At 54.1% G+C, this 26,414-nt stretch overlaps 2 protein-coding genes across 6 annotated transcripts in view; one reads left to right on the top strand and one right to left on the bottom strand.

Moving 5' to 3' along the window:
- The window catches only part of MCPH1 (microcephalin 1), a 216,165-nt gene that overhangs the window by 70,631 nt on the left and 119,120 nt on the right, over nucleotides 1-26,414 (bottom strand). The gene's annotated exons all lie outside the window — the stretch shown is intronic.
- ANGPT2 (angiopoietin 2) overlaps nucleotides 1-26,414 on the top strand; it is a 60,464-nt gene that overhangs the window by 11,266 nt on the left and 22,784 nt on the right. For both annotated transcript variants that reach the window (XM_066380082.1, XM_066380083.1), the window contains exon 2: nucleotides 25,138-25,293. In XM_066380082.1, the coding sequence (XP_066236179.1) occupies nucleotides 25,138-25,293 (156 nt within the window). The remainder of the gene's footprint in view (nucleotides 1-25,137; nucleotides 25,294-26,414) is intronic.

Raw genomic sequence — 26,414 nt, 5'->3', positions numbered from 1 at the left:
CACCTCCTGCGCAGGCTTCCAGGGTTCAGCAGTCAACCCACACATCCTGTTAGAAAAGATTCAAAACTCCAAAGAGGTCTTGTTTCCTCTGGGCTCTGGACAGCATTTTCTCTGCCATTAAGTTGGTGGAATCAACAGATCAATTCTTGGGTATAGGCTAGACAGTCACAGACATTCGTCTGAAACTGAAGTGTTCCTTTGGGTTTTATTAACTACTATCAGTCCTTGGAACCCTGAAAAATTATGACATGCAAATGTAGCCGACAACTTCCCTAAGCAAAATTTATTGGGAAATTCTGGTGCAAAAATGCTGCTAGAGAAAATATAGTTTGCTGAATCACAGAACGTAACCAACTTCCAACCACAAGCTGATCACCTATGCTTAACACTTAAGTGTAAGTATATGAAACCTGAAATTCCTAATTCCTTTTAGCTACCGAGAAATAGTCTTAAATTTCCTTTAAAACAAAAAAGAGCTTACCTGGTTTTAACTTATTAAATAGTATTAATTACAGGAATTCCTGATCAGAATCAGTTTTGACTCAACTCAAACAGTAAGATGCTCTTAACATCATTGATGGTTGGGATAATTAGATTACAAGTTAAAGAATCAAGATTCATCCGAAGAACCATCTCAAATAATTGGTCCTTTTGTGATGTGCAGTTAATTGTCCAAACTTACAAATATGGTTCCCTTCTGGGTTATAACAAGCACAGTCAACCCACAGATGTGCTTTTCCCTCTAATTGGGACATCTGACAGGCAGAATTTATTTACAGAAGGGGCCTGCCTCGCGTCCTGAGGGCCTCGCAGCTGCAAGCGCAGAATTCACGGAGAAGCACGCTGCCCACCCTCCCCCACACCACCACCGTTCACACAGAGTGCCCCCCACACCACCACCGTTCACACAGAGTGTCCCCCCACACCACCACCACCGTTCACACAGAGTGCCCCCCCACACCACCACCGTTCACACAGAGTGCCCCCCACACCACCACCGTTCACACAGAGTGCCCCCCACACCACCACCGTTCACACAGAGTGCCCCCCCACACCACCACCGTTCACACAGAGTGCCCCCCACACCACCACCACCGTTCACACAGAGTGTCCCCCCACACCACCACCACCGTTCACACAGAGTGCCCCCCCACACCACCACCACCGTTCACACAGAGTGCCCCCCACACCACCACCGTTCACACAGAGTGCCCCCCACACCACCACCGTTCACACAGAGTGCCCCCCACACCACCACCACCGTTCACACAGAGTGCCCCCCACACCACCACCACCGTTCACACAGAGTGCCCCCCACACCACCACCACCGTTCACACAGAGTGCCCCCACACCACCACCACCGTTCACACAGAGTGCCCCCCACACCACCACCGTTCACACAGAGTGCCCCCCCACACCACCACCGTTCACAGAGTGCCCCCCCACACCACCACCACCGTTCACACAGAGTGCCCCCCCCACACCACCACCACTGTTCACACAGAGTGCCCCCCACACCACCACCACCGTTCACACAGAGTGCCCCCCCACACCACCACCACCGTTCACACAGAGTGCCCCCCCACACCACCACCGTTCACAGAGTGCCCCCCCACACCACCACCACCGTTCACACAGAGTGCCCCCCCACACCACCACCGTTCACACAGAGTGCCCCCCACACCACCACCACCGTTCACACAGAGTGCGCCCCACACCACCACCGTTCACACAGAGTGCCCCCCCCACACCACCACCACCGTTCACACAGAGTGCCCCCACACCACCACCACCGTTCACACAGAGTGCCCCCCACACCACCACCGTTCACATAGAGTGCCCCCCCACACCACCACCACCACCGTTCACACAGAGTGCCCCCCACACCACCACCGTTCACAGAGTGCCCCCCACACCACCACCACCGTTCACACAGAGTGCCCCCCCACACCACCACCACCGTTCACACAGAGTGCCCCCCACACCACCACCACCGTTCACACAGAGTGCCCCCCACACCACCACCACCGTTCACACAGAGTGCCCCCCACACCACCACCACCACCGTTCACACAGAGTGCCCCCCCACACCACCACCGTTCACAGAGTGCCCCCCTACACCACCACCACCGTTCACACAGAGTGCCCCCCCACACCACCACCACCACCGTTCACACAGAGTGCCCCCCACACCACCACCGTTCACACAGAGTGCCCCCCACACCACCACCGTTCACACAGAGTGCCCCCCCACACCACCACCACCGTTCACACAGAGTGCCCCCCCACACCACCACCGTTCACACAGAGTGCCCCCCCACACCACCACCACCGTTCACACAGAGTGCCCCCCCACACCACCACCACCACCGTTCACACAGAGCGGCCCCCCACACCACCACCACCACCGTTCACACAGAGCGGCCCCCCACACCACCACCGTTCACACAGAGTGCCCCCCCACACCACCACCACCGTTCACACAGAGTGCCCCCCACACCACCACCGTTCACACAGAGTGCCCCCCACACCACCACCGTTCACACAGAGTGCCCCCCACACCACCACCGTTCACACAGAGTGCCCCCCCACACCACCACCACCGTTCACACAGAGTGCCCCCCACACCACCACCGTTCACACAGAGTGCCCCCCACACCACCACCGTTCACACAGAGTGCCCCCCCACACCACCACCGTTCACACAGAGTGCCCCCCACACCACCACCGTTCACACAGAGTGCCCCCCACACCACCACCACCGTTCACACAGAGTGCCCCCCCACACCACCACCACCGTTCACACAGAGTGCGCCCCACACCACCACCACCGTTCACACAGAGTGCCCCCCACACCACCACCACCACCGTTCACACAGAGTGCCCCCCACACCACCACCTTTCACACAGAGTGCCCCCCACACCACCACCGTTCACACAGAGTGCCCCCCACACCACCACCGTTCACACAGAGTGCCCCCCACACCACCACCACTGTTCACAGAGTGCCCCCCCACACCACCACCTTTCACACAGAGTGCCCCCCACACCACCACCACCTTTCACACAGAGTGCCCCCCCCACACCACCACCACCGTTCACACAGAGTGCCCCCACACCACCACCGTTCACACAGAGTGCCCCCCACACCACCACCACCGTTCACACAGAGTGCCCCCACACCACCACCGTTCACACAGAGTGCCCCCCCCACCACCACCGTTCACACAGAGTGCCCCCCCCACCGTTCACACAGAGTGCCCCCCCACACCACCACCGTTCACACAGAGTGCCCCCCCCCACCACCACCGCTCCTCCCTCTTCTCTCTCTCTCTCTAAAAATCAATAAATAAAATATTTTAAAAAAAAAGTACAGGGTTCTTGCAAAAAAAGAAAAAGATGCTGTTCCTGTAAAAGCTGTCACTAGAGGTGAAAACTGAGAACTCTCTCCCCCTTGGCGCTCTGTAGTTGTGACTGAAAGACAGTGGTGACGAAGCTCCCGTCATCGAGACAGCAGCTGGCACTGTCCAGTGCACAGTGTGGTGGCATCGGCTCAGTGACGCGCACGGCGGCCCACGTAACACAGACACTCTCCTTCCTCTACGGAGAGGCTCAAGCTCAGAGTGGTGCCCTATAGTGCCCAGCAGGCAGAACTACGCACAATTTATTTCAGAGCTTTGTACAATAACAAGTTTTCCAAAGACTTAGATAAAAAGCCACCCATTTTTTTGTGTGCATCTGGAGAGCTAACACTCACTGTGTCTCCCCAATACCTGCCCTTCTGACACCAGGCACGGCAGTGAGGCCCTGAACCGGCCCACCCTGGAGAGCAAGAACCCTACGGGACACACGGGAAAGTGTGGGACAGCCCAGGCCAGTGGTGTTGCAGCTCCCGGTGTGCCCTGGGGGGGTGCTGACCATGAACGTGTGGGACAGCCCAGGCCAGTGGTGTTACAGCTCCCGGTGTGCCCTGGGGGGGTGCTGACCATGAACGTGTGGGACAGCCCAGGCCAGTGGTGTTGCAGCTCCCGGTGTGCCCTGGGGGGAGTGCTGACCATGAACATGTGGGTCAGCCCAGGCCAGTGGTGTTGCAGCTCCCGGTGTGCCCTGGGGGGGTGCTGACCATGAACATGTGGGTCAGCCCAGGCCAGTGGTGTTGCAGCTCCCGGTGTGCCCTGGGGGGAGTGCTGACCATGAACGTGTGGGACAGCCCAGGCCAGTGGTGTTGCAGCTCCCGGTGTGCCCTGGGGGGAGTGCTGACCATGTTAAGTGACCTGCTTGGTTCCAGACCCTACTGCAGCGGTCTGAACCAGGGATGTGTGATTTCAAAGCCCTGCCCTGAAGGGCAGTGTTCCACCTCTTCCCCAGCCTCACTGTCCCTCTCGGGACTGGACTCTAGACGCACCGAGAACGTAAAACCCAGATGACTTAAACCTCCACACGACTGCCAAGCTGCATGGGCATAAACGGTAGCTGCCGTCCCTGGCAGGACAGACACATGTGCGTCCTAACAATCTGGGGGTGGCCCCAGAGGCTGAGGGGCACGGGCACAGCTCTGGCCGTGTCGTCACACCTCTGTGGAATCCAGGAGCGAGCAAGAGAGACGCAGTCGTTTTCGGTGACTTTCCTAGCCTTCCACGGCCTTCCTGGAAGGCATGTACCAGCGGACAAATGGTTAGGAATTCAGGCACAACTGAGAGAGACCACCACATACCGCCTAGAAAACGCTGGCTGAGATGCAGGGCAGGCGTCAGGGACACAACCCTCGCGGGCGTGGCTTCCTTGGGCCAAGGACTCCAGGAGGGGTCAAGATTCCAACGGCACCAATCGCTCCTAATTTGAACCCAAAGAGTTGCCAAACCTGCAGTGTAGGTCCTTCCCTGGAGGGAGTCAACAAAGACCCTGAGCCACAAAGCTGAAGCTGGCATTCAGACCACGTCAATTCGAAACCAGATTTCTACAGTGGAGGAAGGCTCTCAAGACTTCACCACCACCGACGAAATTAAACTGGCTTGTCGGAGTCAAGATCCAGTCACAGCAGTAACCACAGTGATTGCTGGGTACAAAACGGGGGTGAGATGACTCATTTTAATTGAAATAAACAAAATCTAACAATAGAAAAGCCTCTGCTACTGCTCCCTTCTTCCTGTGTGCGCCCTCTCCCCCACCTCCACTTCCAGCACCCCTACCCCCACTTCCTGCGTGCGCCCTCAACCCCCACTTCCTGCGTGCGCCCTCACCCCCCCACTTCCTGCGTGCGCCCTCAACCCCCACTTCCTGCGTGCGCCCTCAACCCCCCACTTCCAGTGTGCGCCCTCACCCCCCCACTTCCTGCGTGCGCCCTCACCCCCCCACTTCCTGCGTGCGCCCTCACCCCCCCACTTCCTGCGTGCGCCCTCACCCCCCACTTCCTGCGTGCGCCCTCACCCCCCACTTCCTGCGTGCGCCCTCAACCCCCTACTTCCAGCGTGTGCCCTCAACTCCCTACTTCCTGCGTGCGCCCTCACCCCACTTCCTGCGTGTGCTTCCTGTGTGCACCCTCACCCCCACCCCCACTTCCTGTGTGCGCCCTCTCCCCCACCCCCACTTCCTGTGTGCGCCCTCTCCCCCACCCCCACTTCCAGCACCCCCACCCCCACTTCCTGTGTGCGCCCTCACCCCCACCCCCACTTCCTGTGTGCGCCCTCACCCTCCACCCCTACTTCCTGTGTGCGCCCTCTCCCCCACCTCCACTTCCAGCACCCCCACCCCCACTTCCTGTGTGCGCCCTCACCCCCACCCCCACTTCCTGTGTGCGCCCTCACCCTCCACCCCTGCTTCTAGTGTGCGCCCTCTCCCCCACCCACCCCTACTTCCTGTGTGCGCCCTCTCCCCCACCCCCACTTCCAGCGTGGGCCTGACCCTCTCCTGTTCACTTGCACATGGGCTTGTTGCTCCCACTACGAGTCAGTTAGGATGTGAGTGTAAGTGACCTGTGTGAATGAGTGTCGCTGTGGTCTGAGAGAGGTGGTGGGTGCTGCACTGTGTAAGCACTCAATATATACAAATATTTGACTCTCTAAAGATGATGTAAAGTGAGACAACCAGGCTACAGTGTCCCAAAGTGATGCTCACCCTGATAGAAAAGGATCTCTTGAAATGATTTTTCCCCTTCTAGTTATGAGTAAAAATTCAAGCATACAGAAGGAAAAGTCAATTCTGAATGACACGCTTTTTATAACTCGTGGCAGCGGAGTGACAGGAGAGAGGAATTTTCCACTAGCTTCCCCTGCAACAGACACGCATGCAAGGCAGTAGGGTGAGGGAGAGGCGCAGACCTCCAGAACTGAAACTAATTCTGGGAAAATGACTCAAGCGCCTTGTACTTGTACCACAAGCATTTGGAGAATCACACTGAAAACGTACTTCCCAAATTGCTTTGGTGTTCAAGTAAATTTGGTTTTTCTGTGAGCTATGAAACTAGCTCAACTTCGAACAAGTGGGGTGGCAAGAATGCCAGCTATAAATCACCCACAGAAATGAACTGCTCTTGTAAAAACTGTCACACATTCTGTACCTCCCCCACGCCACCTCAAGCACACCAGCCGGAGGGCTCCAGGGCATCCCACACGACACGTGAACGCCGCTAAGAACCTTCTCCGGAGGCATGTTAGCCTACAAGGAGACGCAGGCCTGATCAGGGGCTTGTAAGAAACTGGTTGTTTTCCTAGGGGTTTCAGGAGCTGGGAAAACATTCAAGTTTATGTCTTAATGAAGATCTTACAAAATACACTAGTTCTTTTTGATTTACTGGTTTTCCAATCAACTTATTAAGTCATAGAGATGGCCATTAAAGAAAGAGTCTGCATTGGGGGAGAGGAAGGGAGAGAGTGGGTGGATTTTACGCCCTGTAAATGCGTGGTTCTGTTTGAGATGCTGGACAGCGTTCCTCGCTCAGGGCACCTTCAGGCTCTTAGTGGTGTTTGTTCATGGTACCCTTAAGGCCAGTGGTTCTCAAAGTGTGCGCCAGGGCACACTGGTGCATCCTAGAAGATTTCCAGGTGCGCCCTATGGCATTCCAGAGAATTATGTGCCTGTTGGGGACCAAAAAACCAACAGGGTTTTTGGACTTTAGATTTTTGGGGGACAGAGCTGTGGGGAATTGGTTGTAAGCTGACAGTCTGCCCAACCCCCCACCTCACTTGCCTGATTAAGCTGTGGTGCTGGATTGTTTACACTACCCCCCATGTTCCCCAGAAAGACTGGAGGCAAGTTTCTTCTATTCTTTGTTTGGTGTAAAGTTAAGATGATATGTATGGTGGGGATTTTGGATTGATGATTAAACATAAGGAAGTGTCTCTTAAAGCCTTTTGGATTTCCATAAAAGAAGAATATGTGCCAATATCTAAAAAAAGTTTTGAACATTTTACTACAATTTTCTTTTTTTTTCTTTTTTTAAAATTTTTATTTATTTATTTATTCATTTTAGAGAGGAGAGAGAGAGGGAGAGAGAGAGAGAGAAGGGGGGAGGAGCTGGAAGCATCAACTCCCATATGTGCCTTGACCAGGCAAGCCCAGGGTTTCGAACCGGTGACCTCAGCATTCCAGGTTGACGCTTTATCCACTGTGCCACCACAGGTCAGGCTTACTACAATTTTCAACATCCTATTTATGTGAATTAGGATTTTCTACTCTCAACACTATTAAGAGTAAAAAGAGAGGAATTCTTCAATGTATTGACGAGGAAATGAGAGTTTGCCTTTCAAATATATACCCAAACATTGAAGAAATTGCTATGACATATCAGGATCATGTTTCTCATAAACACAAGAATGAAAAAACTTAACACATTCATGGTGGGACCTGCTGAATTTACTAAATCTTACTAAGAATATATATATAAAAAGGTAAATTTTTTGTCATTTTTTAATTTTTTAACCCCTATTTTTTACGAATTCTAAAAAGCATAACAAAAAATGTAACATAAAAATGTTTTTTTAATGTCAGAATAAATTTAATTTTGTCGTATTTATTTCATTTAATTACCATAAAAGTACGTTTGGGCTTTGTATTTTTTCTTTAATATTTGACTTAATTATGATATTTCTCAGAAATTTGTATATAGTGCGCCTACAATTATTTGTAGAATTTTAAATGCACCCCGACTTCAAAAAGTTTGAGAACCACTGTGTAACAGAAATACCGAATAGTTACATTTATTAAGTAGTTAGGTCCAAATAACTGAGGTATACTGTTCACAAAAATTAGGGGGTATTCTATCGCTTCGTATTCATTTTGAAATATCCCTTAATTGTTGTGAGTAGTGTATTTATTTCCTGACAAGTTAGTAGCCAGTTAAACACACAAATGCACATAAATTGAAAGAAAAAATACGATACTTTCCTTTCCTCTTAAACAGCCCCATCACTTAGGCGTGGAACATCTCCGGAGTGGGACACTGCACTAGGTGGGGACGTGTCACGGTCCAGACCGATTCCCATACAGGACTTGCTTTTTATGACGGTTATGACGGCAGCCACCAAACACCCGGCTTTGCCCGGCGGCACGACCCAGCCATGCTGAAACTGGGCATCGTGGCACTACTAACTCTTCCCAGAGCCGACAGATGCTGCGCACTGCTGGGTGTCCCGTGAACAGTGAAACTGCCTCCCAGGTCTCCTCTGAGTTTCCTGTAGGGACCCATGTGGCCACTGCAGACAGTCTGGGAACTGCTGGTAATTTGCTTCAGGTAATTGTCACACTGACAGAGCACAGTAGGCAGTTATACAGTGGGCTACTAGCAACAAACCTGAGGTTAAACAGAGATGACCTGAGGGCCAGTCCAGAGCGAGCTAGGAGTCACCCCCAGGTGGGGGGTGAGTGCCTGACTGTTGTAACGGTGACTCCATAACAGCTCCAGAAATCACAGCTGTAGCTTCTCCCCCCTTCAGCCCAACACAAATAAAGCCACTTTATTCAGATTTTTATAATACGGCTCTAGAGTAGGAAACACTTGAATTGGAGTAACTCAACATATGATTAAATTCAAAAGACTAATTCATTTATTTCCCTTTTCCCAGAGTGATTTTGTGTCTGTTCCAATGCGCAGTGGGCAGCACAGCTATCCAGAGGATAAATCATTCTCTTCCTACACTTGAAGCCACTGAACTCCAACAAAATGCAAGCCATGACTCAGACATTTATTTATTTATTATTTATTTTTAGACTAATGGGAACGGCATGAATTCTTTCTTGGTCTTCCAAGAGCAAATGCCTTTTATGCTTGATCCGGAAAGAGCCGGGTTTCGGAATGTTCAATTACTAATTCACCTAACCGAACCCTTTAACCCTCTCTGGGCAGCTGCCGTGGTTTAACCTGCAGCTCTCTGAAGACACTCGCTCTCACATCACTTGTCCCGAGTCCATTTCTTCTGGCCAGCAGAGGAACGCAGCGGAGGGACGCAGAACCAGTCAGGGCCACCAGGGTCGTCAAGTCTGATGAATGTATAAGGCAGGGGTCCCCAAACTTTTTACACAGGGGGCCAGTTCACTGTCCTTCAGACCATTGGAGGGCCGGATTATAAAAAAAACTATGAACAAATCCCTATGCACACTGCACATATCTTATTTTAAAGTAAAAACAAAAACAAAACGGGAACAAATACAATATTTAAAATAAAGAACAAGTAAATTTAAATCAACAAACTGACCAGTATTTAAATGGGAACTATGCTCCTCTCACTGACCAGCAATGAAAGAGGTGCCCCTTCCAGAAGTGCGGTGGGGGCCGGATAAATGGCCTCGGGGCCGCATGTGGCCCGTGGGCCGTAGTTTGGGGACCCCTGGTATAAGGCATGGCTTCGCCAGTATGAGTCGCCTCTCGTAACTAGTCCAGAGACCAGGACAGACAACATCTCCAGCACCCCTGAGGGCTCCCTCACGAGCCTCAGGAGTGACCAACCGCGCCCACTCTCCCTTAAACAGCCCCACCCAGAACCATCACCTGCCTGTCACCCTTGGTAAGCCTGGTCTACTCTTGAACTTGATGTAAATGGGATTATACAGTGAGCACTCGTCTGTGTGGCTCTGGGGCCGCCCGTGCAGCCTGTGACAGCATTTCATTTTAACAGCAAGGAGTCAAGTTATTTTTAAAGAACTGAGTTGTGGTGCATTGACACACGCAATCAGTCCCCAAGGACCAGCGTTACAGATCAAAGTGCCACCCTACTGTGAGAAAGAAACTAGTGAACAGTGCACGCCAAAGGGTGCTGGTGAGGACTTCTCAACTTGGTGTCAGGTAACTGGGCACCACACAGGTTCAAGTCCTCTCGACGTGGGCAGTCCCACAGCTTCCTATGCAGCCAGGTAGGAAGTGTGTAAGGAAGGTCCTTCCACGGCGAGGGGCACCCCGGTGCCACATCTGTCTGTATTTAAACAAATTCTTTCTTAGAGTGAAAAATGTTAGGCAAAATTACTTTAAACCTATAGAAACAAAATAATGTGTGTTCAACTCCACTTGGAGCAATGACACCTTCACTGTCTGGGCAGATCTTCTCGTGGATTCTTACGCCACGTCTGCAGAGCAGTGAATGACACACCCCTGAGGCAGAAGACAGATAAGGTCCCTCCAGAAATGAGTCCAAAACGACATCGTCCCTAGAACGGGTATTTCACAGAGAGGAGTCTGATCCTGGGAAGATACTCTCTCCTGCCAGGTCAGGAGGCCCGGGAGACATCATTAGAAGCCCCCTGACTTGTCCACGTCGCAGGGAGGCCCTCGGGCTGTGGAGCCTGTGCTGCAGCTACCCACACCACGGGACACAGGGCTGTCAGAGCCCCCGCCCCGCCCCGCCCCGCCAGCCCAACTGCGAGCCAGACAGAAGAGGCGCGAAGGCTGTGGAGCCCGCTGCAGCTACCCACACCACGGGACGCACGGCTGTCAGAGCCCCCGCTGCAGCTACCCACACCAGGGGACACAGGGCTGTCAGAGTCCCCGCCCCGCCCCGCCCGCCCAACTGTGAGCCAGACAGAAGAGGCGCGAAGGCTGTGGAGCCCGCTGCAGCTACCCACACCACGGGACGCACGGCTGTCAGAGCCCCCGCCCCGCCCTGCCCCGCCCCGCCCCGCCCGACTGCGAGCCAGACAGAAGAGGCGCGTGCGGCTTCCTGTGCCTTCCAGGACCAACGGCAGCCCCAGCTGGACCACTCACCGGTCACCAGTGGGCAGGAAGCACGGTGACAGGTACTTCTTACATTTGCTAGCAAACTTCAGATCAAGAAATGAAGATAAAAAAGTTATAATTAGTACACAAAACAAAAGTCGCTCTAATCTGTCTCGCCACGCCGCTCGGGCACTGAGCACTGTGACGCCTTCGATGTCTTGTTCCCGATTAGGAAACAAATCCTACCACTGACCAGGCTGAAGACAAACTAACATGCTTAAAAGTGCACCAAACTTTAGAAATTAATGCCCAACACATCATTATTAATAATTTGTATTTTTAATGAGAGTTAAAAAAAAGAATTGATCAGTTTTAGATCAGGTTGCTTCTGAAAGTCACAGGCAAGTACGCAGTTTCTTAAGAGTATCAGTCAGTGCACGGGCCACTGAATTATGTAAATAAAAACAGAAATAGAAAAAGTTTATAACTTTAAACACTCATGAGAATGAGGACCGGACCAGAGGCCCCGTGAGAGCTGGCCTGAGTAGAAGAAGCCAGTTTGCCTCCGGAACGGCGGCCCAGGAATCGCGCCCTTCAGGGGGAGTCGCGCCCTTCAGGGGGCGTCGCGCCCTTCAGGAGGCTGCAGCCAGAGCTTTATGAACAGGACAATGTAAAGCAAGGACACACACTTGCCGGGGTGAACCGGCAACATCAGCAGCAACCATTGTTTGTGTCTGGGCGGTCAGACTCAGCACTGAGGTGAGGACTGGGAAAGGTCACGTGTCTGTGGGGTGCACAGACACGACCGGAGTCATCCACTGGAATCCGCGGTGACCAGAGCATTGTGGGGCCGAGAGGGCGCACAGCTCAGCGGAGGGCTGTCAGGGCACCGAGGAAACACACTAGGAGCACGTCTTACGGGGCTGGTGCCCTGCACACGGGCATAGGCAGAAGACGTCAACTAAGATCCGTGCCGGGCACGCGCAGAGCTCCCCACGGCCCACAGTCCCCGCTGGAACGGGCACGCGCAGAGCTCCCCCACGGCCCACAGTCCCCGCTGGAACGGGCACGTGCAGAGCTCCCCCAAGGCCCACAGTCCCCGCTGGAACGGGCACGCGCAGAGCTCCCCACGGCCCACAGTCCCCGCTGGAACGGGCACGCTCAGAGCTCCCCACGGCCCACAGTCCCCGCTGGAATGGGCACGCACAGAGCTCCCCACGGCCCACAGTCCCCGCTGGAACTCTCTCCACCTTTTTGGTTTGTGGGCAGGAGGAGGAGGAAGCAGCAGGAGGTCTGTATTCTGAGAATTCTCAAACATTCCCAAGCCTGCCTGCCTCCCTCCCTCCCTTCCTCCCTCCCACACTCCTTCTCTTTTAAAGAAAGAACCAACTAGGCTTCCTGCCTTCCTTATAAAGAACTGAGTTTGTCTTGAAAGTATCTTAAGACAAAGATCATTGGAATCCCTTTCCTATCAACCAAGTATAGTAATTATGAGTGTCAATTTATTTCACACTGAGAAGGGGAGGAGAAGCCTGCTCCAATGGGGCAGGTGTTACTGCGGCTCCGGAATCTGCCTGGGCTCTCGGCTCTCTCCCGGGATCCGCCCGGGCTCTCCGCTCTCTCCTGGGATCCGCCCAGGCTCTCCGCTCTCTCCCGGGATCCGCCCAGGCTATTGGCCCTCCCCGGGGATCCGCCCGGGCTCTCGGCCCTCCCCCGGGGATCCGCCTGGGCTCTCGGCCCTCCCCCGGGATCCGCCCAGGCTCTCCGCTCTCCCCCGGGATCTGCCCAGGCTCTCGGCCCTCCCCCGGGATCCGCCCGGGTTCTCCGCTCTCTCCCGGGATCCGCCCAGGCTCTCCGCTCTCTCCCGGGATCCGCCCGGGCTCTCGGCCCTCCCCCGGGGATCCGCCCGGGCTCTCGGCCCTCCCCCGGGATCCGCCCGGGTTCTCCGCTCTCTCCCGGGATCCGCCCGGGCTATCGGCCCTCCCCTGGGATCTGCCTGGGCTCTCGGCCCTCCGGGGGCAGGAATCTGAGGCTGCGAGGCCCACGTGGGCTGGACAGCTGCACACTGAGGCCATGGGGCGGGAGCTCCCTGCAACCTTTGCCGGGGACTTCTCCGTGGTCTGCTTCTCAGGTCCTCAGCCGAGGAGATTCTCAGGGGGAACAGAGGTAGAAGGACATGCAGCTGTTCTCCCTTTCATAAAATAGAATGTCTATTTCACATTCAGCGGGATGTAACTGAAGCCTGGGAACGAGGTGGATGACCGGGCTGCAGTGCGCTGGGCACTCCTTGTTAATGGAACTCAAGCCTGTGTCCTCTGAGAGTAGGTGCACTAGAGGGGGAAAGTGCAGAAGCACTGCACTGTGTGTTTCTGTGGCGGACAGACCCGGACACGTGTGTCTGCGGAGACACGCGTGTTTATAAAGAGACATGTCTTTATGGACGGAGATAACTGTCCTTATAGATACAAACCCGTCTCTCCACTCTCAGCCCCTGTGGGATGAAAGGCCTTCAGAAGCTGGAGGTTGGGGGCTGTAGAGAGGAGTGACATTGTGAACGCTCTCGTGTTAGGAGCATGGGTCACCAGGCAAGCCCACCACAGAGGAAGAGGGCCTGCCACTCCCCTGTGGCCACCACACTGGGCACACAGGACTCGCCTAGGAACGTGGGCGACCAGGCCAGTGTTAGCGGTGCGACTGTTCCCCTTCTCTGGGGCAGCGCTCAGCTCTGTGAGATTGCCTGTGCCTCCGCTCTGGCCCTGCTCCCTGGGCCTCTGTCATGTGAGAGAGCCAAGAGCCTGGGCGGATCCCGGGAGAAGGCCGATAGCCCGGGCGGATCCCAGGGGAGGGCTGAGAGCCCGGGCGGATCTCAGAGGAGGGCTGAGAGCCCGGGCAGATCCCGGGGGAGGGCAGAGAGCCCGGGCGGATCCCGGGAGAGGGCCGATAGCCCGGGCGGATCCCGGGGGAGGGCAGAGAGCCCGGGCGGATCCCGGGAGAGGGCCGATAGCCCGGGCGGATCCCGGGGGAGGGCTGAGAGCCCGGGCGGATCCCAGGGGAGGGCTGACATTCTGAGGGTGACTGTCTCTGCAGTCTGTTAGAGACGGTCACCCTCAGAATGGCCGATTCCAAGACAGCTGCAAGGCCCTGCACGGGCAGGTGCCCCACGCCACCAGGTCACTGCTGTGCCCTTCACCCAAAGATCCATGCCACCCAGGGTCTGGGGCCACTCTGCGTCACCCTCATTGTCTGTCCCAGTGGTCCCCGGGCCTGTGGGAGGCGAGAGAGAGAGGCGGAGACAACCATCTGCCCTGTCTCAGGACACCCCTTGGGACGGTTCTGAATCCTGCCGGCTCCACCTGGTCTTCCCCCCAGTACACGGGGACAGTCCCCGCAGCTCTGACAGCAACGCCGTGGGGCAGCTGCGGGCCCTGCTTGCTGTCCAGCCACGCGCCCGACTCCCAGCGCCCCTCCCTTCAGGGTTCCCGCGAGCAGACCAGAGAGGAGGGCGTGGTGGGCGGGTGGATGCCCGTGGGGCGGCCCCTGCCCAGGTGGACGGCTCTGGGACACTTCCCCAGCTCCTCAGACATCTGCGGGCTTCCTTGCGGGTCACAGGTCACCGCGGCGGCTTCCCCTGCCCTGCTGCCCTCGCCTGTGCTCCTGGGCTATTCCCTGGGACCACGTCCTAAATAAACTTCCTGCGTGTGGCCTTTGTCTCTGGTCTGAGGGAACCCGAGCGAGAGCAGTTTGAGCAGCAGTGAGATAAAAATGTATGTGTGGCAGTCTGCCGTTCTAAACTGCCGCTACTGATCCTGCCGTAGGGAAATGATTCCGTGACCTATATTTGTGGCATTTTATTTGCTCTGGGACTTACAAGTGTCTGGCAGGTGCTGTGAGCCAGTGCTGTTTGCAGTGATACGGCCAGAGACTAAGGTCAATATACTATATGGTCCGCAGGAGCTCTCTAGAGGCCTCATACGCGTCATCCATGGTCCTCCGCCTTATGAAACGCCCAAATGTGGATGTAGTTACTATAGCAACTCCTTTACGATTGCATATCTTTTAATTTTTTATTTATTTTAATGAGGGGGAAGAGAGAGAGAGAGAGAGAGAGAGAGAAGAGGGGAGGAGCAGTATCAACTCCCATATGTGTCTAGACCAGGCAAGCCCAGGGTTTCGAACTGGCAACCTCAGCATTTCAGCTCGACACTTTATCCACTGTGCCACCACATACATTTCACATATATTTTACATGGCTGTACTGATGGAAAAATAGCCATTTAATCAATGACTAGAAGTGACTATAACATTTGAAGAGGAAAAAGTACATTTTTCCTTAGATTTTGGAACTATGGCCCGGGAAACAGAGAAAGAGGCAAAGCCACGTGGGTGTCAGTGATAAGAGCCCCAATTGAACACAGCAAGGAGAATGGAGTCACTCTCAGAAAGAGGAGAGACACATGGCTTGCTGGAGCACAGATACACTAGGACACTCAGATTGTTGAACGCTGCGTCTGTCACAGGAGGAGGGGCAGACGAGCACCTCGGGCCTGGCCCCCGTAGGCACCTGCCACTCTGTCCCTTATCATGTCCTGAGTTTACAGTCCCCAACCAGTGACCTTTTCATCCCTTTATACCAGTGACCACAGGAAAGGGATTCGATTCTAGAGACAGCGTCAGGTAGAGAGTCACTTGGATGTTACTCATAGAACACAGTGAGGAAACAGGTCAGAGCAAAGTCGCTGCAGTCAGTCCTGAAGGGCCATGCAGGTGGGGACCACGCTGTCGTGGGGCTGGATGGGGCGTGCGGGGAGTCACCTGGCAGGGCCAAGCTTCCCTGCGTCCCGAGCATGTCCTCAGAGCCCTAGGCTGGACGTGGAAAAAGGGGCCAGAAGTGGAGTCACAGCAAGGCAGGGGGCTTTGGTGTGGACTTCTCCTGGCTCTCTGAACTCCAGTGTGCCAGCAACACAGAGGGAACCCTGGTCATGGCCCCAGCACTGGCTGCACAGCCCCTGCCCGCCCCACCCGCACCCCTGCCAGTGCTGGGGAGGAAGAGCCCTCCCCACCTCAGCCCCTGCCCGCCCCGCCCGCACCCCTGCGAGTGCTCGGGGGGGAAGAGCCCTCCCCACCTGCAGCCCCTGCCCGCCCCGCCCGCACCCCTGCGAGTGCTCGGGGGGGGGGGAAGAGCCCTCCCCACCTGCAGCCCCTGCCCGCCCCGCCTGCACCCCTGCGAGTGCTCGGGGGGGGGGGAAGAGCCCTCCCCACCTGCAGCCCCTGCCCGCCCCGCCCGCACCCCTGCGAGTGCTCGGGAGGAAGACCTCTGAGGCAGGCAGTCCCGCCCCTCCTCTCCCCTCAGCATCCGCACTCACTACCGCTGCATGCCCTCTGTTTGGGCAGTGACTTCTCTACAGAGATGAAAATAAGAAAACAACAACCTCATAGGAGGCGAGGAAAGCCCAGTTTTGCCACTTTTCTGTCCAAAAACCTCGTGACAGGGAACCAAGAACATTAGGTCAAAAGCCTTTCAAGCGGAATATTCCTGGGTTTAATCATCTCGCATTCAACAAGTTGTAACAGCAAACATTTTACTTGTTATCGGAATGTCTGTGGACTGGCTACAGAATCCCAGTGTTTTAAACAAAGAATACACACCCGTAGTAGTATTAGGAGATTTAAACAGAGTAACAAAATGATTTTGTATCCCACCGTGACCCCGCTGTGCAGGGATCGCAGCAGGATGGGAGAGGACTCGGGGAGGAGACACTGACGGAGGTGTGAATAGGGATCACAGCAGGATGGGAGAGGACTCGGGGAGGACACACTGATGGAGGTGTGAATAGGGATCGCAGCAGGATGGGAGAGGACTCGGGGAGGACACACTGATGGAGGTGTGAATAGGGATCGCAGCAGGATGGGAGAGGACTCGGGGAGGACACACTGATGGAGGTGTGAATAGGGATCGCAGCAGGATGGGAGAGGACTCGGGGAGGACACACTGATGGAGGTGTGAATAGGGATCGCAGCAGGATGGGAGAGGACTCGGGGAGGACACACTGATGGAGGTGTGAATAGGGATCGCAGCAGGATGGGAGAGGACTCGGGGAGGACACACTGACGGAGGTGTGAATAGGGATCGCAGCAGGATGGGAGAGGACTCGGGGAGGACACACTGATGGAGGTGTGAATAGGGATCGCAGCAGGATGGGAGAGGACTCGGGGAGGAGACACTGATGGAGGTGTGAATAGGGATCGCAGCAGGATGGGAGAGGACTCGGGGAGGAGACACTGATGGAGGTGTGAATAGGGATCGCAGCAGGATGGGAGAGGACTCGGGGAGGACACACTGATGGAGGTGTGAATAGGGATCGCAGCAGGATGGGAGAGGACTCGGGGAGGACACACTGACGGAGGTGTGAATAGGGATCGCAGCAGGATGGGAGAGGACTCGGGGAGGACACACTGACGGAGGTGTGAATAGGGATCGCAGCAGGATGGGAGAGGACTCGGGGAGGACACACTGATGGAGGTGTGAATAGGGATCGCAGCAGGATGGGAGAGGACTCGGGGAGGACACACTGATGGAGGTGTGAATAGGGATCGCAGCAGGATGGGAGAGGACTCGGGGAGGACACACTGACGGAGGTGTGAATAGGGATAGCAGCAGGATGGGAGAGGACTCGGGGAGGACACACTGATGGAGGTGTGAATAGGGATCGCAGCAGGATGGGAGAGGACTCGGGGAGGACACACTGATGGAGGTGTGAATAGGGATCGCAGCAGGATGGGAGAGGACTCGGGGAGGACACACTGATGGAGGTGTGAATAGGGATCGCAGCAGGATGGGAGAGGACTCGGGGAGGAGACACTGATGGAGGTGTGAATAGGGATCGCAGCAGGATGGGAGAGGACTCGGGGAGGAGACACTGACGGAGGTGTGAATAGGGATCGCAGCAGGATGGGAGAGGACTCGGGGAGGACACACTGATGGAGGTGTGAATAGGGATCGCAGCAGGATGGGAGAGGACTCGGGGAGGACACACTGATGGAGGTGTGAATAGGGATCGCAGCAGGATGGGAGAGGACTCGGGGAGGAGACAATGACGGAGGTGTGAATAGGGATCGCAGCAGGATGGGAGAGGACTCGGGGAGGACACACTGACAGAGGTGTGAAGCAGCCTTAGCCTCAGGTGCAGCCGGGAGGCCTGGGGCTCACAGAACTGAGGCCATGCGGTTACAGCAGGGGTCCCCAAACTACAGCCTGCCGGCCACATGCAGCCCCCTGAGGCCATTTATTTGGCCCCCACTGCACTTCTGGAAGGGGCACCTGTTTCATTGGTGGTCAGTGAGAGGAGCATAGTTCCCATTGAAATACTGGTCAGTTTGTTGATTTAAATTTACTTGTTCTTTATTTTAAATATTGTATTTGTTCCCGTTTTGTTTTTTTACTTAAAAATAAGATATATGCAGTGTGCATAGGGATTTGTTCATAGTTTTTTTTTTTTTGTTTGTTTGTTTGTTTTTCATTTTTCTGAAGCTGGAAACAGGGAGAGACAGTCAGACAGACTCCCGCATGCGCCCGACCGGGATCCACCCGGCACGCCCACCATGGGGCTACGCTCTGCCCACCAGGGGGCGATGCTCTGCCCCTCCGGGGTGTCGCCATGTTGCGACCAGAGCCACTCTAGCGCCTGAGGCAGAGGCCACAGAGCCATCCCCAGCGCCCGGGCCATCTTTGTTCCAATGGAGCCTTAGCTGCGGGAGGGGAAGAGAGAGACAGAGAGGAAAGCGTGGCGGAGGGGTGGAGAAGCAAATGGGTGCTTCTTCTGTGTGCCCTGGCCGGGAATTGAACCCGGGTCCTCCGCACGCTAGGCCGACGCTCTACCGCTGAGCCAACCGGCCAGGGCCATAGTTTTTGTTATACTCCAGCCCTCCAACGGTTTGAGGGACAGAGAACTGGCCCCCTATGTAAAAAGTTTGGGGACCCCTAGGTTACAGGGTACAGACTGGGGGGGTGCTGCCAAGCCTGGGAATCTGCCTTCTGTCCTGCAGGCTCTGGTGCAAGGCAGGCATCTGGGCTGCTGCGCGGCCAAGCACGGAGCCCTCAAGCCCCAGGGCGAGTGGTGGGAAAGTGGTCTGGATGGTCTAGAAAGGAGGGGGGGCCAACGTCCTAGGAAGACGGGATCAAGTCAGGAGGGATGACTAAGGGGAAAAACATCCTTTTGGGGGGGAGGTGTGCACGTGGAAGAGAGAACAGTTATAATATCTTGTTTCTAAACGAAAATGCTGGAGGGTACAATGTTTCCAAAGAAACCTCAAGCTATTTGTTAATTTGTAGGAAAATGAGGTCCTTTAGGTACCGAAAGCCATTGAAGTGAAGGCAGCAGGACACGGAGCTTTATTTAAGTGGAAACAACCTCTCATCCAGCATCTATAGAGTTGGTAAGGGACCAACATCCCAATCTGGATGTTGGGAACGGTTTTGTAAACTATCTATGTTTTCCTTTCCCTGGCCAATTTCAAGATTGCTTTCCTCTTGGTAGAAAAAAAAAATAATGATGATAATCTTGGTGAGAAGGAAGATAGCAGGGAAACATTTTCACGTGTAATCAATCTGCCATCGTCTCACGCATGGACTTATTTTTCTGTCAAATCTGATCATTCTAAAGGTTGAAGGAGTAATGAAAAATGTCAGGATGGATTTTACATTTTAAAAAATATATGTCTATGTTGTGTTAAGATATTTTATTCTGGTTGCAGAAGCTTTGATGTGTTGCCAACTTTTAAAGACTATTGGAGGTACAATTCTATTTCTTTAAAATTAATTTTAATGGGGTGTCTATTTTTTTTAGCAAATTAAAATGAGCAACAAGCTGTCATTTCAGCCACAGCCTTAAAGGCTGATTATTACATTGGGAGCATTCGTCTGAACTGCAGGGAAGGAGAAACAGCTCGGGGACCTCCCTCAGCACAGTCATCAGGAAGAGGACAGAAGGATGCCCACAGTCCTTCCAGACTTGTCCCGGGGACCCGTTCTGAGGCACTGGGTCCCCCAAGTCAGCATCTCTGCCTAATCGCCCTCAGACGCGAAGGCAAGGTCCAACATTCCTGCGAGACACCAGGGTGCGGGGCCGCCCCGCGAGATGGGAAAGAGCCTTGCCCTTCCCTGGGGAGGCTCAAGTATCTTGGAGCTGTTTTGATAAGAGCAGCCGAGTGCAGAAGGCGAGGGTGGGAAACACTGGCCGTCCGGAGCCGAGAGGGACCGTGCCAGTGGGAGGGGCCCGGCGCGCCTCCTCCTTCTGGCATTGAGGCCTCCTGATACTAAACGGGATTTCATCGGGCAGACTTCTCTATTTCTGGGTTTTAGTCATAGACAATAAAAACCAGATACTAAACAGGAAGACGTCTGAGGGTCGTAAACTACATGGCAGAGAACGGAGTGGTCCAGGCCAAGGGATAGGGGGATGACAAGGTACGCGTTCCATGTGGGTCGGAAAGGCGCTGGTTCAGGGTCTGCTCCCAGTCAAGTTCCCGACAGACGGACAGACAGATGGGCGTGACGGAGGGAGGCCACGCCCCAAGGGCGCGCTTCCACTGCAGATGTCCTGTCCGCCCTCCGTAAGGGCCCGTGGGGGTCTTCCTCTCTAAGGGCGGCTGGCGGCGGAGGGGAGGCCGACTTGCTCATGGAGAAGGTCCAAGGAGACAGACCAGCACTAGTCACCCCAACACCAGGCGTTCCCGTAGTAAAAATAACCATCTCCCGTTCCTTAGCTGCGTGGTAGGTGGTCTGTTTTTCAAGGCACTGCAATCCTTGGACATTGGAAGGCGCGCGCATGCCAATTTGGGGGCATGCCACTCTGGGCTGTTGAAAGGCAGGAGAAGTGTGGAAAGGCCTGTGGCTGAAGTGCCAGTCTGCTTACAGGCCAGACCTCCCAGCGCCCACCCAACCCTTCGTGACACCAGGCACCTGGGGTCCTAGCCGCTGAGACGTGGAAGCAACCAACCAACCTGGGCTAGTTACTGCGGCTGTTACCGCTGTCGCAGCTTCTGAGAGAAAACACACTCTTCTTTGTTGTGAAAGTGTTCTCAACTCCTGTCACCCACTTCTCTCAAAACCCTGACTTTATTGCTTCAAGTGTGAGAACACAAACCTTTCTGAGAATCAACACAAAATGTCTAATATTTGACATTTCTGTTTCTGTTCCATTTTCTCCCAAAGGCTTCGGCTGGTTAGCAACTAGGTCAGCATCACATTGAGTTTCAAGTCATTTTTTGTATGTATCGTACGTAGAGACTACACACATAGGTACTAGGTAGATGATGTCCATACACACACATCACATGGATACACACATCTGTACCTTGCTTCACTGCAAGATGAAACACACACATGATACATATACTCTGTCATCCTGAAAAGCTGTGACTTAAAAAGCATTTTGAGTTTTGTTATTTTCAAGCTTAGGAAAAGTTATGGTGATAGAGGTAAAAAAATTATTTTTATAAATTAGGTCTTTTAATGTTCCTAAGTCTAATTTGAACTTTGAAGATGACTTCAAAATGTCAGATTATATAAACAACCCTCTCATGTCTCTTGTAAACACATTTGACCCAGTAGTTCTAGAAATGGGGCTGGGGGAAGATTACAGAATGAATTCATTTCCCCTCTAGTTATAGGCTTTAGAATGACAAAACAGAGAATAATTTTTATTTAGCTCTTAAGTACTGAAATCAGTAAGATTAGGACTTTGGACTTTTATTTGTACTAGTTTGTAAATTATTACTTTGGAGTATAGATTTAAAAGAAAATCCAGTCTAAGCATATCTTTAATAGCTCCAAACTTCCCAGAACAAGTCTTTCTAAATATTATTTTTTGCTGGGTGTTAAGAGTAAGATCACTTCTTGGGATGACTTTATATAGCTTTAGCTTTAACCTCAAAAATTCCATTATTCCCATGGTGATGAGAGAGAGTGACAGAGTTGGGGGGGGGGGGAGAAATGACAAACTTCTATATATGTTTTTTTTTAATTGGGTATTTAAACCATGGAAGTTACAACTTGAAGAAGGCAGGGGAGAAAGGAAGGAAGGAAGGAAGACTGAGTTAAGAAAACTCAGCCACTCAGGAGCCCTAGCTGGGGGGCGCTCCAGGGGTGAAGGGTTAACAGGGCACCGCCCTTTGGACTATTTGAACTCTCCCTGAGATGTCTGTTGGGACTGCCACGTAAGAGCACCTGATTTTTCTATACTGGGCTAACCAATTTTGAGCCACATGGAGAAGAAAAGGCCTCAACAACAAGGTACTATGGATGGTCAGAGCTCTCGCCATCGTCGGTGTGTGCCCTGGGACCTGCCTACCAGCCAAGGGAGAGCCAGGAGTGACCACGGAGCAGTGCGGTCACAGGCTGCGGTGAGACGGCAGCCCAGGGGACGGGGACAGGGTTGGGACAGAGTCAGTGGCCAGGGAGCCACGGGAGCAGGAAGCGTGCGGCTCCCATGTGGACCCCGAGACCCTGTAACACCATGTGAGACACCGTTTAGAAATTGCACCCACAGAGACGCCCTCGATCTCTGAGGGAGAAGCCCAGCCTCCCACCCTTCCGCCCGCTCACAGGCCGGGCAGAGAGCCACAAGGTGGGCCCACCGAGCAGAAGTCACGTCTGCTGACCGGCTCTGCGTGTGGTTCCTCTGCAGTGTTAGACATTACGGGCATTCTGTGATCCATTTAAAACCATTCCGTTTAGCCTGACCAGGTGGTGGCACAGTGGACAGAGCATCAGACTGGGACACGGAGGACCCAGGTTCGAAACCCCGAAGTCGCCAGCTTGAGCGCGGTCTCATCAGGTTTGAGCAAGGCTCACCAGCTTGAGCCCTAGGTCATTGGCTCAAACAAGGGGTTACGCGGTCTGCTCTAGCCTCCCGGTCAAGGCACATATGAGAAATCAATCAACGAACAACTAAGGAGCTACAGTGAAGAATTGCTGTTTCTCATCTCCCTTCCTGTCTGTCCCTCTCTCTGCCAAAATAAATAAATAAATAAATAAATAAATAAATAAATCCATTCCATTTAATAAAAAAATAAAGAAATAAAAAATAGGGTTTCTGGCCTCATGAGCTCACAGCTTGGACCAGAGACTGGAACCCTGGTTCCCATAACCAGATCACAACAGCAACAACAACAGACGGAAGGAAATAAAAGTCTAAGTGTCCCAAGTTGTGCATGCACAGTGACTTTAGAAACACAGCTCAACTATCTGGAAGCAGCCCAAGTGCCCGTCAGTGGACGAGTGGATAAGAAAGCTGGACACATTCACACCACAGAATACGACTCGGCCATGAAGAGAATGACCTCTGGCCCATCTGCAGCAGCATGGATGGGCCAGAGGATATGCTCAGAGAGATAAGTCAGGCAAAGATGAATACTATATGATTTCACTTATATGTAGAATCTAAAGAACAAAATAAACTAGCAAATGAAACAAACAGACTCACAGAGACAGAGAAAGACGGATGTTTGCCAGAGGAGAGAGGTTGGCGTGCTGGGTGAAAAACAGTGAAGTGGTTAAGAAGTACAGATTGGTAGTGAAAAGAAAAGTCACGGGGATGTCGCGTCCAGCACCGGGAACAGTCAGTAACACTGTAAAAACCACCTATGGTGTCAGGTGAAGGCTAGCCTTATCGGGGGATCAATTTGTAAATTATACAACTTATCTCAACACTAGGCTATACACTTGAAATTAACTAGAAATAACATTGAATGTCAACTGTAACTGAAGAGGAACAGCTTAATTAATCCTTAAAACAGTCCTCTGATCAGTCAGAAACACTGTTTCATACGTGAGGACCCTGGGGTACACACCCTAGAGATAAGCAAGTTCCCTCGAGTCAAGAGCTGTGAAGTGGGGAGCCGTTCCGTAGAGTCAAAAGCTGTGAAGTGGGGAGCCGTTCCGTAGAGTCAAAAGCTGTGAAGTGGGGAGCCGTTCCCTAGAGTCAAAAGCTGTGAAGTGGGGAGCCGTTCCCCACAGCCTAAAGCCCGGCTGGTCTTCCCTGCACCCCACTGTCCAGCACCTGAGGGCCAAGGCGACACTCGTCCGCCCCCACAGGAGGGGAACGGGCTGTGTGCTCCGTGCTCATGCGCACCTGGAAGTGAGCCAGCGTGCGTGTGGGCCAGTGACCAGACCGAGAAGGACCAGTGTCGCCCGGCATGTGAAGTGAGGGCCGCACGGCCCACGCAGGGTGGAGGCGAGGGCCGACCCCGTCGGTCACGGGCGAGACCCAGGGCCAGCCTTGCCCCACACTCCCCAAGGAGGACCAGTGTCGCCCGGCATATGAAGTGAGGGCCGCACGGCCCACGCAGGGTGGAGGCGAGGGCCGACCCCGTCGGTCACGGGCGAGACCCAGGGCCAGCCTTGCCCCACACTCCCCAAGGAGGACCAGTGTCGCCCGGCATGTGAAGTGAGGGCCGCAGGCCCAGGCAGGGTGGAGGCAAGGGCCAACCCCGTCGGTCACGGGCGAGACCCAGGGCCAGCCTTGCCCCACACTCCCCAAGGAGTCTTCCAGGGTCTGCATTTTGAGAAACAGGTCGAGAATGTGGGACAGACAGTGACGCTGCCTAGAACTAGACTGTTGTTTCCTACAGTCCAGGGACAGAGCTGCCACCGGGCAGAGTGGACAGACGGGCAGAATCTCAGTCCCTCCTGGACGCCCTGCTGTCTGTCCGCCTCTAGCTGTGGCCACAGCCCCCACCCCCCACCCCGGCACCACGGTGTGGACTCCCTGTCTGTCGTCTGTGCGTGAGGCTGCAGACAAAGCTGCCAGTCACTGGGTTAACTGATATCACGCTGCATTTTACAGCTAGTGATATTTCCTTTTTTAAACCAGCAAAATTTGAAAACCAGAGCAAGTTCCAGGTCATCCGCTAGATTTCTTTAGAGGTGTGGAAGGTGTGTAGGGACGGGGCTCCCGACTGTGACTGACGCTGCCCTGCCGCCCGCGCCCCCTTCCAGCTGGAGACCTACATCCAGGACAGCATGCGGAAGGAGATGGCGGAGGTGCAGCAGAGCGCGGTGCAGAACCAGACCGCCGCCATGATCGAGATCGGCACCAGCCTGCTGAGCCAGACGGCGGAGCAGACACGCAAGCTCACCGACGTGGAGGCCCAGGTACGTGAGGGCAGAACACACCGGAGGGAGGGTGCCACCACCAGACCCACAGCGCGCTCTTACAGAGAACAATGGGGGGGGGTTAGGCGGAGCAGACAACAGGATGAATTAGCAAGAGTGTAAGGACTCGCCTGACCTGTGGTGGCGCAGTGGGTGAAGCGTCGACCTGGAATGCTCAGGTCGCTGGTTCGAAACCCCAGGCTTCCCTGGTCAGGGCACACATGACAAGCAATCAGTGAACAACTGGGTGAAGCAACTATGAGTTGATAATTCTCACACTCCCTACCTCTCTCCTCTCTGCAAAATCAATCAATAAAATCTAATAAAATGTCCTGCTGCTCATAAAAAAAAAAAGAATCGGCCTGACCAGGCGGTGCCGCAGTGGATAGAGCATAGGACTGGGACGCAGAGGACCCAGGTTCAAAATCCTGAGGTCGCCAGCTTGAGCATGGGCTCATCGGCTTTGAGCGCACGGTCGCTGGCTTGAGCGTGGGATCATAGACATGACCCAAGGTCGCTGGCTCGAGCAAGGGGTCACTCGCTCTGCTGGAGCCCCCCAGTCAAGGCACATATGAGAAAGCAATCAATAAACAACTAAGGTGCCGTAATGAAGAAGTGATGCTTCTCATCTCTCTCCCTTCCTGTCTGTCTGTCCCTATCTGTCCCTCTCTCTGACTCTCTCTCTTCCCCCCTCCAAAAAAAAAAAAAAAGGAATTTAAGAACTTGTGGCTAGACAGAAATTTGAAACCAGCAAATCCATTTTCATTTTTCGTGCTGAGGCTGAACCGCATTTATTCTTGAGGACATTCATACACCTTCATACACGACGACCAGACAGGCGCTCCTCTGCCCCACGGTGCTTTCCGGACCCCGGTGCGTTTCTGAATCCGTAGCTCTCGGACACACTGGGAAATGGAGGGCACTGGGCGGAGGCTCCGGACACTGTCCTCCGTGCTAACTCTTAGGAGAAAAACCTCAGCCTCAAGGAACTGGGAGAGTTTGTGGTGTAAGTTCACACGCCTCGTGGCACGAGTGCACACCCTCGTGTGCGACCTGACAGGGGGCAGCACGCAGCCCAGAGAGCACCGATCTCGGCCCCCACAGCCTGGCCTCGGGCGGTC

The sequence above is a fragment of the Saccopteryx leptura genome, chromosome 4 (genome assembly GCF_036850995.1).
Source record: "Saccopteryx leptura isolate mSacLep1 chromosome 4, mSacLep1_pri_phased_curated, whole genome shotgun sequence".
In the NCBI taxonomy this organism is placed as follows: Eukaryota; Metazoa; Chordata; class Mammalia; order Chiroptera; family Emballonuridae; genus Saccopteryx; species Saccopteryx leptura.
This window is presented reverse-complemented; position numbering and strand designations above follow the sequence as displayed.